Source organism: Eretmochelys imbricata, chromosome 7, assembly GCF_965152235.1.
Source record: "Eretmochelys imbricata isolate rEreImb1 chromosome 7, rEreImb1.hap1, whole genome shotgun sequence".
In the NCBI taxonomy this organism is placed as follows: Eukaryota; Metazoa; Chordata; order Testudines; family Cheloniidae; genus Eretmochelys; species Eretmochelys imbricata.
In genome coordinates this window covers 74,120,314-74,135,073 of record NC_135578.1, presented here as the reverse complement: position 1 = coordinate 74,135,073, position 14,760 = coordinate 74,120,314, and the positions used below count along the sequence as shown (strand labels likewise).

At 38.5% G+C, this 14,760-nt stretch overlaps 1 protein-coding gene across 1 annotated transcript in view; it reads right to left on the bottom strand.

Moving 5' to 3' along the window:
* The window catches only part of GRID1 (glutamate ionotropic receptor delta type subunit 1), an 836,720-nt gene that overhangs the window by 75,020 nt on the left and 746,940 nt on the right, over positions 1-14,760 (bottom strand). Inside the window, exons 9-11 of the mRNA XM_077821976.1 lie at positions 4,509-4,610; positions 2,755-2,952; positions 404-728 (exon numbers count right to left, since the gene is read on the bottom strand). Of these exons, the coding sequence (XP_077678102.1) occupies positions 404-728; positions 2,755-2,952; positions 4,509-4,610 (625 nt within the window). The remainder of the gene's footprint in view (positions 1-403; positions 729-2,754; positions 2,953-4,508; positions 4,611-14,760) is intronic.

The following is a 14,760-nucleotide window of genomic DNA, read 5'->3' as shown; positions in this document are numbered from 1 at the left end:
CGAGTACCAGTAATGGGTCGTGACCTACAGTTTGAAAACCACTAATCTAGAACAGCATCATGACTTCCAACAGTGCCAGATGCTTCAGAGGGAATAATGAGAACAGGGAAATTATTGAGTAATCCATCCCCTATAGTCCAGCTTCCAGCAATCAGAAGTTTAGGGACACTCAGAGCATGGCGTGGCATCCCTGGACATCTTGGCTAATAGCCACTGATGTACCTATTCTCAATTCGTTTTGGAACCCAGTGATACTTTTCGCGTTCACTACATCCACTGGCAATGAGTTCCATAGGTTGACTGTGCATTGTGTGAAGAAGTACTTCCTTACATCGGTGCCGGCCTACTCCTTCGTACTGAGATTGAAAAGTACTGACTGTAAGATATTAAATGTTGACAGTACCTTGCTGAACAAAGGCCCCATACACAATCCAAATGGCACTGTGAAGCGTGGAGGAAGCAGAGGGACTGGGATGTGAAGAATTCTGTGCTCTGACTGCCTGGATACGGTTTAAAACAAATATCAAGACACCAACTACAGGGATGGCAGCTGCAATGCAGGCCCAAACCGCAAAATCAAAGGGAGCAAAGAGAGAGAAGATGCTGATTTTCTCTTCAGGCTTCTTGATTAGAATCCCCACTGAATAATCCATGTACCGCTTGCTGAAGTCCACAACACTTTCCCGTTCCGGTGTTATAGTGATAGCCGAGATTGCCATATCTGCTCTCTGCAAGAGAAATGCAACAAGTCATATTTCTTCCTGCCCCTAGCAAGCACATTGTTTAGATTGTGCAGATTTGGACTATAAAAGGAGAAGCTCCAAAGCAGCCAATGGTTTACGTATTTCGTTGATTTCTTTCTCTCATCTAATTTTAAATTGAAGTCTAGTTCAATGCGTAAAAAGCAGTAGAATCATTTCAATTTATTGAGAGAAATTAATAAAATAAAAATATGTACTAGTTGAAAGTGGAGTACTGAAATGTACCCTGTGAAATTACTGTATAACAAAGAGCATCTAATTGTCTTACAGGTGGGAATTTACTTAACCTTTCTGTCTCACTTTCCTCATCTACAGAATGGAGGCTAATAATCCTAGCCCTTACTTAACTGGGGCATTGTGAAGATTAATGAAAGAGTCATCATCAATATAAAAATCACACTCTGCATAAACACTTCTTTTTATCTACTTTTGTTACAAATAACTTCTGCAATTACTCTAACTGAAAGATATTAATGGGAAAAAAACCCTACTGTATTTCCCCCCACTTTGTTTATTTTGTGTACTTTGTGTATAGTTAGATTTCACTGTTTTCTCGGTACAGTGCATCAGTTTTCCATACTCACATAAGATTTTCATGCAACAGCCAGGGAGACTGTTTTGTTTGGTCGGTTGGTTTAAAAAAAAAAAAAAAAGGATTAGGACAATGTGATTGTACAGCCATAAACATTGGAAGAAGGTTTCAGGAACAGTTTACCTCCTGAAACTATTTTAAACTCATTGTTTAAGTGAATAGATTTCATGGTAACAGTCATGCTGGCAACCTTTGTGGAAGATAAACATTTTGTTTGAATGTTAATTTGAAAAAAAGTTTTTAAAACATATTTTCTGTTTCCTAACTTCCCTTTTGGGAAAGAACTCAGGGAGGAGAGGCTGATATAAAGCTTATTGAAGTCAATGGAAAGACTAGTAACAGAAATACCATAAGTACTCAATAGCTCACAAGAAAGCCTGATCTCATGGGACCTCTAACCAGATTTCCAAATTAATTAAATTCAGAAAAGCTGGGATAAATTTAGAATAAATATGAAAATATCTAATGCTTACCTAACGCACAATGTAATGAATATTGATTATAGATATGTATTTATTGCATCTGTTCACTGAACTTGTGTTTTGCTTCAATTTTCATCTCAACCTCCTCTTTCTAGTAATACTAAGTAACGATAAACCTTTTACTTTCCGCTAAAACATATACTGCAGCAGAGCAACCTCCTGTGCAAAGGACAACACCATTGGATATTAATTCCTCTAAATGTCCTTGCACTACATTGATTTTGATTGTTCCATGTTAGAAACTACTACGTGCATCTCTAAGAAAACATATTTCATTTCCTCTAGGGATTCTTGACTATAATCAGTTCTCGGTTATTTCAGTGGTGTTCAATTGTACTCTTCCTGATTTACACAAGTGTAACTAAAAAAAGAATCTGGCCCTCCAAGTGTTATCTGACTGGATCATCTTGAGACCAGCTTTCCATTCTTCTTCTTCAAAATGTTCCTGTACAATACATCCATTGAAATCAAATAGTTGATTATTATAAAACCATATTGCTACAAAGTAGCTGTCCCAAAGAAAGTTTAACAGAGTTAGAAATGAAGTTGTAGTAGCTTTGAATTAGTGGCAAAGATATAACAGAAAGTCCTCGAATGAGAATGGAAGTGGAATACATATTTTGGTATCTATTTTCCATATGGTAAATTTGCATAGTCTATAGTTACATGAGCATAGCTTACATTGTCATTAGGAGTTACCTTTGCTGTCACTGACAGAATAATATACTCTAGAGTCTTTGTTTTGTGGAGATGGGCCAAAAGCACAAAAGTTTAGATCAGGATCCAAACTTCAGGAATGTTTAGAATTGGGGTTTTGATTCTGACTCATCCCTTGTATTTTACTGGGGAGGATTTCACTATACCCTTAAAAAAAGTTAGCTGTACTCTGCCTGAAGATCTCTTCTTCTGCTCTCTGTACCTTGTTAATAAGTTCTCCAATCATGCCGTTCCAAGAGCTGTTATGGAGCTGGTGTCCATACTTGCCATCAGGAGATTGATAAATCTCATACTTGAAGCCCAGATTCTTGGCAAGTGCATCCAGGACATCAATGGAAAATCCTTTATAGCGCTTCGGTTGCCCAAGTATGTTCTCTGCCACCATCACAAAAGGCTCTTCCTGAGAAAAAAATAACATCTAAGCTAATATTTAAAGAAGTTTTTTTAAATACCTAAAAAAATGGATCTAACTCTCATCAACCCAGTGCTATTGTTGGCTTTTAGAATACTGAGATTGTCCAGGCCAGAGTAATGTAGTTTTAGATATATTTCTTTCATAAGGTAACAAACGTATCATCTACACAGGACACACACTGAAATAATAACTAGAAAACCCTTTGATTATTTTTCTATTATTTAGCATTATGAACAATCCAAGAATAGTTCTTACAGGGGTTGGCCCCTGAAGTGCTTTTAGAGTTAACAAAATGCATTTTGGAAATCGTGCAATAGGGAATCCTGAAGGGCGATGGTGTTTCAGTCTGACACAGGCTGTGTGCTCACTTGCCAAGGGAATGCCAGCTCTACTGATTTTACAGCCATTGCTGTTGGCCATGTCTGCAAACTGGTGCTGACATCCACAAAGAGGGGAGATATGATCACTGCCTTTACCCGCTAGAGGGAAGAAAGATAAAAACAGATGGAAAGAAAACTGTCCTAATGATCTCCTACAGTTCTCCAAATCTCTCTAATGCACTTTGATCTAGGAGAAGAGAGAAAATACACATAGAAAAATAAGTAACTTAAGAAGTGTGCATTATTTACATAGCCAACTATAGTATCTTTCAACCAGAGGATGACATTATTATAATGAAGAACTGGCGTGGGCATATAGTTTTGGTAAAGAAGAAAAACAACATAATGAGGTCACCATGTTCAGCATATTAAGCAGTTATAAAGTAACTGCTCCCTTAAAAAGTATATCTTGGTGGCTTAGCCAAGCAGAAAATTAATGAACTACCCTTTATCTCTGGAAACAAGTTCAAATCCTAATTTATTCCCAATGTAGCTTTAGCTAACTTGAGCTCTAGTACCTTCTAAGTTACTAGTGGGAAGTGGCCCTATACCATCTCATAACATGACAAGATTAGAAGACTTCTCCAAGAAAGCCCAGGAGTCTTTCTAAAAGATATACTTTAGCTCAACAAGCAATTATGGACTTAATGAAAGAATCGCTTGATGAAATTCTATGGCGTGCATTATGCAGGAGGTGAGAACAGATGATCACAATGCTCATGACTGGCCTTAAAAATCTATTAATCTATGGGATCAGTACAGGAAAATGTTACAGGTCAGAGTAGGGAGCACTGTGGCTGAAATTCACCCCTGTGCAGAGGACTAGTACAAGTCCTGGGCACCATTTGAGCAGTGCACAGGCGCTGTATTGGTCATCTGAACGGAGGTGAATTTCAGCCTGGGTGACTGTTTGAGACTAGCACACAGTCTCAATATGCAGTTCTCTAAACCCCTGATTTTAATGAGCATCAACAAAGTCACACAAAACCATAAAAGTCCTCCATCTCTCTTCTCTTGCTTATGCAGCTGGTCAGCCCAAGTAGATGATAAAGGATTAAAAGACTTAATGAAAAATTATGGGGGCAGGGGTAACAACCAAATGTCCTATCACATCATTTTTCTTTTGAGTATTTTGTCTCCTGAACTCAAATAGGATCATACCAAGACAGTCACCACTTTCAGTGTCAGTCCTTGCAAATCACTGCCCAGACGCCGTTCTTGTAGGCTGCCATTCAGTCCCTTTTCAGAGTCCCATGTTGCCAACTACAAATGGAAATAATACAGTGAGTATGAAGGCAATATTAGGCACGCACATTTTTAACATTTTCCTAAAATGCTCTAACAGCACTTTGACTGAATGGTTATACTCAAAAACAGTAGAGAGTAAAAGGGGTAGGGGGGAGAGAGAATGAGGCATTTTTGCTCCCCATTAGTGTCTGGATTATGATGAGTGAAATTTAAGGGGATAAAAATGCCCAAGTACTTTGGCTGAATGTGTTTTCTTCGATACATCTCACAATAACTATGCTTTGTTATCTACAGTACTTGTCATATCATTTAACCAAAGTCACTTTGATAAGACTTTTCTTTTTGGCAAGTTTCTATTGCCTCATCACCATCAAGATTACCTGTGGTCTCACCACCGCTCCCTCTCTGTTCTCATTCTCTGCCTATATTTCAACCCATTCCCCACCGCTCATCAAATGCCAGTTCCTTTCTCTGGTGCACAACCCTGTATCTGACCAATAAGTATCTCACTTCTCACTAATAAAAAATCACATCCATTTCTCTCAAATGCCATGGTTGCTGAAGATCAAACATCTCCTAAGCTTTAAAATAAGCTATAAACCTTGTATATGCACCCTGCTTAACCCCAGCCCTGCAATATTTATTGATGCTATGTTTGTCAGTATATCTAAATGCATTAGTTTTCAATTAAATATGATACAGCACATCAAACTAAATTGTACTGCATTTTCTGACAAGAAGTCTAATATGGTAGTCAGCCTCAAAAGACCTATTGGATTTTTTCACAGTGAATACTCTCTCCTTAGTCAGTAGCAGGCTGCTCCTTTTACCTTAGAATGGAATCCATTAAATTGTTTTGTTCTTGGACGGAAATAAGTGATATTGAGGTCAAATCTCTTGTGTTTGTCATCAGCCCTGCACTTAGAGATATGTAGGCCGGTATATATGCTGCTAGCTGAAGGCATACCCCTCAGAAATTAAACATAGGCCATAGAACTCTAAAATGTGGCTTCTTCCAGTTGGGTATCCTTAATGTAAAGAGTCAAAGCTTTTCTGAGCGGGAATGTATTTTTCTGATAATGTCTCTGGTTAAGAGTTCTACTAGACTTACTTCTGTTACTTTAATTTTACCATTCACCCCCAAAAGTTGGACAAGCACACAACAAATAATTGGGGACCACATAACAAATCCTCAGCCAGGGCTTTGGATATAGTGAGTGCAAAAAAAAATAATCTCACAGATCCATCTTAGTTTGATGATTGGTTGGTCATATGAATGAAATGGGCACTAGAGTTATTGTAGGTGTCACAACAAGATTCACGTACCTATGAAAACTGGGTACAGTATAGGAAAGTCAGGAATTAGGCTACATCTCTCTTAACACATCTGTGCTTGCTAAGAGGTGGGAGGTATAGGTGGTGTCAAAAGCTACAATGACCCAAACTTGAATACTCTCCCACTGATATGTCATTTTGGAAATATCACCCACTCGGTGCAGTAGTAATTCCACTAGGATGGTCTCCTATGAACCTACAGCTATGGCTAGTGGAATTTAACAGGAACGTTTAATTTTAAATTTAATGTCATATATTTGCTCTCAAAATAAATCTAAATAAGGATTTTTCCTATTTGTTTTTTGTTGTTGTTGTTGTTTAACAAAGCCAGCCAGATCCCCAACAAATATAAATCAGCATAACTTAATTGACTGAAAAGGAGCAAGTCCAATTTGCACCAGTTGAGAATCTGGATATTTATTCAAAACTAGGAAGCAAAACACAACCTTGTATTACTCACCATCTTGTCTTTCAATGTCTTAGCAAACAATTCCTTCTCCCACCCTTTTTCTCTTCCCCACCTTTAAAAATAGCCTTTATCTGAAGATAAAGATATGAATCATTTGAATATCATCTAAATACATTCCTCACCAAGGCTGGGAGTTCTCAGAGAGGAGCTGAAAAATATGCCAGCATAAATAAGGATTTATTTCTTTTGCTTGAGTTTAAAAGGGAAAAGGGGAGAAACTGTCTTCTCATATATTAAATAGGATGAGGTTCAGGGAGGAGGGGAATATGCCTAAGATATTTTTATGGTTTCTCCCTATTTCATTTCAGCCTCAACTGCACACTGTTTTGTATGCAGAGGTAAACTTTGCAGTCTATAAAAAGTAAATGATGCAGATAAGGTTGATAAATGGAACATAAGGAAAAGGAATTTACCAAAAGGGATTCTTCCTCTGAATCCTTGAGCTTCAGACCATTTCATTTGTTCATAAGTGTGTCAATTTTGACTTCCACTTGTTCTTGTAGACAGAATTTTGTTTATAGGATCAATGAATTTACGCTTATATACACCAGTTCTTGACAGCTGACCTGTCAAGATCAGTCCCTGAAAAACTAATTTCCAGCACTGTTAAACAAAATGAGTGCTGCTGCTATTTGATAAGACAGTTACAGTTTTCATTCTTTGTAGAAACGTGCTGTACTTCTACCAGGAATCTGAAGCCAGAGGTTACAACACAATCATCAATTGATAGGAGATATATGGCTTCTAAATCTGATTATGACAAACAACTGCTCAGAGGATCAGCCACTCATAGAATAAATTTCATAAACCACTGGTCTCTGGAAAATATATTTGCTGAAGCAATCCAGGGTATTCTTGATTCTCAAGTTATTGAATTTCAGGGTTTGGGTTTCCTGGTTGTGTCTTTAATAAAGCTTTTGGCTTAAAGCCTTCTATCTAGGCTTTCTGTCTGATTAAGGCTTGTATTGGGCATAGCCATATTACAGACAAATCCTACATTCCCTTCATAAAACAGGTGGTCAATCATCACTGAAGCCTAAATTGGAGAACCAGCTACAAAATCCTGATGAAATGATCATTTATCTGGAAATTCTGGCACAAGGCATGGTGCTGATATTTCTCAGATAGTAGTTGTGTTTAGCTGAGAAAATCTTGGCAAGAAACTAACAAGCGTAATTGTATTTTACAGCACATACATGCAGAACATGGTCATGCACATACAGCATATACAACAATGAAACACTGTTACTAGTTGGTTAATGAACTGTTAATGATACATTGTAAAGGGTTTGATCCTATAAGCTGCTAAAAGGCCCTGCGATGTGCTGAGCACCTTCTACTTCTCCTGACTGGGAGATCAAATTGCTCAGGACCTCACAGGAGGCACTGACATGTTGTGTGCTTGGACTCCATGTGCTTCCATCAATAAATAAGGAGCCAGATCCTGCTAGTTGCCAATGGGAGATACACACACACAAAAGATGGGCCAGACGGGACCCTATGTTAATATAAAAAGAAAAGGAGGACTTGTGGCCCCTTAGAGACAAACAAATTTATTAGAGCATAAGCTTTCGTGAGCTTCAGCTCACTTCATCGGATGCATACAGTGGAAAATATAGTGGGGAGATTTTATATACACAGAGAACATGAAACAATGGGTGTTACCATACAGACTGTAACAAGAGTGATCAGGAAAGGTGAGCTCACCTTACCTGATCACTCTCGTTACAGTTTGTATGGTAACACCCACTGTTTCATGTTCTCTGTGTATATAAAATCTCCCCACTATATTTTCCTGTGTGTGCATTCGACGAAGTGAGCTGTAACTCACAAAAGCTTATGCTCTAATAAATTTGTTAGTCTCTAAAGTGCCACAAGTACTCCTTTTCTTTTTATGGATACAGACTAACACGGCTGCTACTCTGAAACCTATGTTAATATAGTTCCTGATCTCTCACAGCCTTACTCATGTAATTGGTCCCATTCAAGTTAGTAGGTCTAATTGTGCTTTCACACCAGAGGAGATCTGAAATAACGCCACTGAAGTCAATGGAGTTACATTGATGTAAAATTGTTGAGTAAGAACAGAATCTCAGCCAATGAGACTGCTCATAATAATAATGTAAGTAATGTTTGCATGGATTGTACATAGGTTATAAGTAAATTATGTCTTATATGATAGACAGCATATAGTAGCAACGACATATATTATCCATAACTAGCAATATGCTTTTATAACCATTTGCTTATGCATCAACTGCCATTGCAAATGCATTTTCTTTAAGAGCAGTACTTTGATATAAATTGTACAGCTATGTTCAGTAAGCCATTTATAATTAAATCCACAGCCATTTCAGTGAAAAATGCAGACATACTACTGACAATTAGACAGTAAACATTTAATAAACCTCATGTAATCAAGTGCATGTAGAAATAAATGTCTATAATAATCAGTTATATTTCAATGTACTAGATACTTAAATTAACAGATATAAGTGGAAAAATATATATTTTATCTTTTCTACTAAAAGATGAAAATTGTCCCTTTCACCTATCAAGCAAATATAGCTGAAAAATTGAAAGTGACATAAAAAGTGAATATTTATATTTATACCAAATCAGTAACTAAGCCCACCCACATCTGTATTATTTAAGTTTAGGCTACAGTAGTTACTGTCAAAATAATCTGTGCCACTATCATCTTACTCTCCTATTAGATATGACATCACCTAACACGATCTACTTTTCAAAGAAAATGCGGTCCCTTAGCAAATAAAACATTATCATTTTTAGCAGAAGCACATTAATTGCTTGAAGGGGCCTGCATTAACCAAAAATATAGATCTTCAATCCCGCCAAGAAATAGCAAAACCTTGCTTGGGAACTTCTTTGTAGCATAAAGACCTTTTTGGATTTTTAGCACTAGGAAGAAAGCAAAAGAGAAGAATGTGTGTCAGGCAGTCATTTCTCAGAGCATGAGACATGGACCTCTAGTTCAATGCAAACTATGTTTCCTAGAAATGTGGAAGCTCAGTCCAAGCATGGAGACAGATAAACTGGGGCATCCTATCCTCAGTCAACCTGATTAAAGTTATCTGAAATGGACTCCTAGGCCCATTGCAATTCCAATACAATACATTTTTGTATTTTATGGCAAAGGAGTAGATATCAGAATTTTTTAAAAATCTTCTTGTGCTAAATTAATTTAATTACATGTTGGACCACTCTGGTTAACATTGCTAGTCATTTATTGTACAGTCAAGTTAAACAGATCATTTGGGAGGTTTCTTGTGTCTTCCTCCCAAGCATCTGGTACTGGTCATTGTCAGAGACAGGATACTAGATACGACTTGACAAGTGAGCTCATCCCATATAGTGTTACTGTGTAACACCACCTGCTCATGTTGCAACAGATTTACTTTTAAATATTATTATATACTGATTTCATTTTACAATACTTTTGTGTTAAAGATGTAGCCTGTTTCTGAACATTCACATAATTGGAATGTCAGTATTCAATGGATGGGTATAATCAGTTTAAGACAGATACTGTAACAAGGAAAGGAGAGGTAGAAGGTGGGCATTATATGGTCAAAAGCCTCTGTGAGGTAAAATCTGACAATGGCAAGTTTGGGACTGGGATAATTTGGTTGAGAATTCCATCAGAAATGAAGTAAAGGAGAAACACAGTGCACCTCTGCCACTGATTAATAGGACTGGAAGACAGCAAGAACCAAGAATTCCTGGATCAGCTCCTGAGGTGCTTGAGCAGTAAGAAACCATACTAATAGGGGACTCTCACTGCCCAGACAAACAGAAAAGAACACCTCAAAGCAGTTCTTAGACTACATGAAGGACAATTTTATGATCCAGAAAGCAGAAAACTCAATCAGAAGAGAAGTCATGTGATTCAAATAGAGAAAAGCTAATTAAGAACACGACAATAATAGTGATGGTTAGTTTCATTCACTGTGAGACATATGAATTCAACATAGGATGGAACAGATATATAGCCCACTGATCAGCATATACTGTGCATCCTCTCTATGCACCCAATCCACAAAAGGTATGAGTCTGTTACAGATGCCAGCTACAGACCCTAGCTCTTTAGTTCAAACTGTGGAGACTCATGCTACAAACTCTAAGAGCTGGATTTTCTAAGATATTTAGGCACCTAAAGGTAAGCATGCAGGGTTAGGTCCATCCATGGGATTTAGACTCTGCATTGCAAGGCCTAGCTTTTAGGCTCTCAGCCACCTAATGGAATTCACAACCCTGACCTAGATGTCCAGGCTCCCTATACAAAGCGTGGGGAGCACTGGGAGCCTAAGAATGGGACTCACAAAAGGATGCAAGCTGAGAAGGAGCTATTTAAACTAGCCAAGACAAAATGCTAAGGATAGGGGTATGATCTAAGCCCCACTCCTCAGAGAGTGTCAGTCACCTAACAGGAGGCACCACTCTCTGCTTGGGATTCACATCAGTGAATGCTCTTCTGGAGTCGGGGCCAAAGACAGGTCGTCCCTTCTTCACAAAAGATAGCCCAGTTCAATGGTCAGAGCACTCTTGCAAGATGCGGGCGATCCCACCTTCAGCTTCTCATTCTGCCTGATGTGGAGCAGGAAACTGATCCCAGAAACTTCAGCTCCCACCTTTCCAGTGAGCAATTCATCCAGAGTACCCCATAGCCCAGTGATTAGGGCACTCATCTGAGAAACCCAGGTTACAGTCCCTGTTGCAATGAATGTGGGATATGCAGGCCACTGAATCCCATGGAGGAAAACTTTGTTCCAGTTTTGTTGATCCAAAAGACAGTCCACTTGGCATGGCAAGGGGCCTGCAAAAAAATTGCTCAGCCATTCAGTAAATCCTCAGAGCAGGGAAGAGAAATCATGTATGTGTTCTCTGCCACTCCAGTGGTCTTTTGCTGATTCTGGCTGCCATATCTTTTCCAAGTAAGCCCTTTAGAGGCAGTGAGTTGCTCTTGCAGAGCAACTTCTGCAGGGAAAAATCAAGCACTAAGGAAGGGAGTACTGTACAGGAACTGCCATGCTAATGCTTGGTTCCCTGCCACAATTCTGTAACGTATCTGAGAGAGAGCACTATGTTCTTGTCCAAGAGAATGATGCATGCTAGCAGTGTTATTGCAGTGTAAATGGGCCCTTAGAGTATGAATTCTTCAGGGGAAAGAATGTCGCTTATTCTGTTTTAAAGTACTGTGCAAATTTATGGTGCTATATAAATGATAATAAAACATTTCTAGAGAATAACTGAAGCATGAGCATTAAGCAGTATAACTTTATAATGAACAAATCATTCCAGACAAACTTGATTGCTTTTTTTGGTAGAATTGCAAAATTAGTAGCTAACAGGAAAGAAGATGGCATACAATACCAGTATCTAAATGTAAGTAGTGTACTTCAGTCGGTGTCTCCTGAAATCTTACCTCGCACCATTTGAATTAATTTCCTGGGGAAAGGCAATGCCACATGGCTTACAAACTACCTGATGAACCACAGTCAAGGGGAACAATCAAGAGTGATGTGTCAAGCTGAAAGGAGGTCTCTAGTGGATGCTTCAGGGGTCAGTGTTCAGGTCTAGTCTTATTTAACAGCGTTATTAAATATTTGGAACAGGGAAGAAATAGCACACTACTAAAATGTGCCGATATCACCAAATTACAAGGTATTGCGAACAAGAGTGAGGATAGAAAAGTAATATGAAGAGAGAAGGAGCAGTTAGAAATATGGGCATGAAATAATTTGTCTTGGAGAAATACAAGCTAATACCTCTGGGGAAAAAGAATCTAACACACATATATGCAAGTGGAAAGAGAAACCTGGTAACAAATGCCAAAGAGATGTATTGGGGTGAAACTGGACAGAAAATGAGTGAAGAGTTTGCAATGTGATATGGTTGCAATATTGCCAATGTGATTTTGGGCTGCATAAGTAGAGGCTGCACATGGCAAATTGCCCGGGAGACAGTCCCTCTCTATAAGTAACTGTGGTGAGGACACACTGAAAATATTGTGTTTAGTTCTGGGAAAATCAATAGCAGGAAGAGGTAGAAATATTGGACAGAGTTCAAAGGAGACCAAAAAAAATTATTAGAGGGCTGATGGAACTGGCTTATCCAAAATGATTAAAGGAACTAAACAGGTATAGCTAGGCTAAGAACAACTAACAGTATGGCTACACTGAAGCTGGAGGTATAATTTCCAGCTCACGTAGATGTACATGCGCTAGCTATGATGAAACTAGAATGTTAAAAATAGCAGCATAGACGCAGCTTCCTGGGCTTATCTGACACCCTAGCTATGCAGCTGGGCAGCTAAGCTCATCATGCTGCCTGCACTGCCATGGCTACACAGGTTTCAGAGTAGCAGCCGTGTTAGTCTGTATTCGCAAAAAGAAAAGGAGGACTTGTGGCACCTTAGAGACTAACAAATTTATTTGAGCATGAGCTTTCGTGAGCTACAGCTGACTCCACTGAGTGCATCCGATGAAGTGAGCTGTAGCTCATGAAAGCTTATGCTCAAATAAATTTGTTAGTCTCTAAGGTGCCACAAGTACTCCTTTTCGTCTCCTAGCTACACAGTTATTGTTAGCATGCCAACTCAATCAAAGCTAGCATACGTACAACTACCCAAGCGAAAATTACAGCTGCAGTGTAGACATACCCGAAGACATGCAGGAAATTTATATGTACCATAAAATAATAATGACTATTACTACTTTGAATCTATATAACATCTTTCTTATGAGGATCCAAAACATGTGCAGTTTGCAAAAAACAAAAAAACTCATTAAGCCTCGCTGCAGACTTTGAGATAAGAAAAGGACATAGAAAGATCAATTCAGCAGTGCTGAAATCCAAACTTTGTGGGATGGGACATGTAACAATGTACAGCAACAGTTTAAGGTCTTGATCCTGCAAACATTTTGTATGTTCTTCATTTAAACACACGACTAGTACTACTGAAGACTATAGGATTACTCAGCTGTAAAGTTAAGGGTGTGCATAAATGTTTGCCAGATAAGAGTCTAAGACAGGAAGTAAAGAAGGATATCATATGCAAGTGAAGATGAAGGAGAGATTTAAATAGGTAAAATGTAATTACTTGAGTTGGAATTTGGTCAGGAAACATAGATATAAACCCCTATTCTTTTGAAAAGCATACAGCAAATGGCAGGACTTAGATTCTACATCTCATCTGAAAGACAACACTCCTAGCAACATCAGGCCCACAAACCATGCAAGGGAGTTGGTTCAATATGGGCACAGAGAGAAGAGTACCACCCACTGAATCGCCATCACATAGATATTCCTAGGAGATCTTTCATTCAAGTACTGATCCAGCCCAGTGCAGCTTCATTGTGGGATCAGAATGGATCATAGCGCAAAGCAGTATATTTGTAGGTTGTGAACACCAAGGATGGAGAGAAATGTTTTAGGGTGGTGCAAACAGCTAAAATCTGGTGTAAAGGAATGAAACTAAGTAAAGACAATTTGTGGATTAGTATTAGAAAAATCTCTTTGACAGTAAAATCATTTAGAGTATGGAATGGTGCTCCCATTTAAAAAAATAATAGAAATGTCATTAGAAAACATATTATAAGACACAATCACCATTGTCCTGGGGAAGGTCTGGTGTTCTAATAGGGGTTTTTAACTCTAATTTTTTGAGATTCTCCAGAAGCCTCTTTAAAAGCACTGGGCCACATTCTGTTCTCTGTTATGCTGGTGTAAAATCACTGAAGTCAATGGAGTCAATCTGGATTTACCTTTGTGTGACAGAGAACAGAACCTAGCCCTACTATATTTGTGGTTCGTTATTGCAGAGGAGTAAAACGTTACGAAGCCAGATGCAGTAGTTGTCAGATGAAATCATTAACCAAAACTAAATTTAGTAAAATGCCTTGTTGCCTTTTGAATAGTAAAGAGAGCTCTGTGATATAAAATGAGTAGTATAATTGGTAGTATACTTATATCAGAGGAAGCCATGACAGCCCTGTACAGTGAGCTCTAGAGGCTGCTTACAATATTTGTGATTGGTACGTCACACACAGAATACACATAAGCCTAAGCCAGTGGCTGTTTATATTTCCTGTAACTGATATATATCACAAGGGACAACATAATCCATTCTTTGACACTGTCCAGTCACAGAGATATCTTCAGCTGTGTATTGTGGATGGGTCATCCCACCTGTGTTACACATTCAGGGATCTACATGTTGATTATTAATTGTATGCTCCCATGCTTCCAGTGGGGTGGCAGATCCATTGTTGTTCTACACGATAGGCAAAATGAAACATCACCATGACCAGATAGTTGAAGCAGGATGATTGGATACTG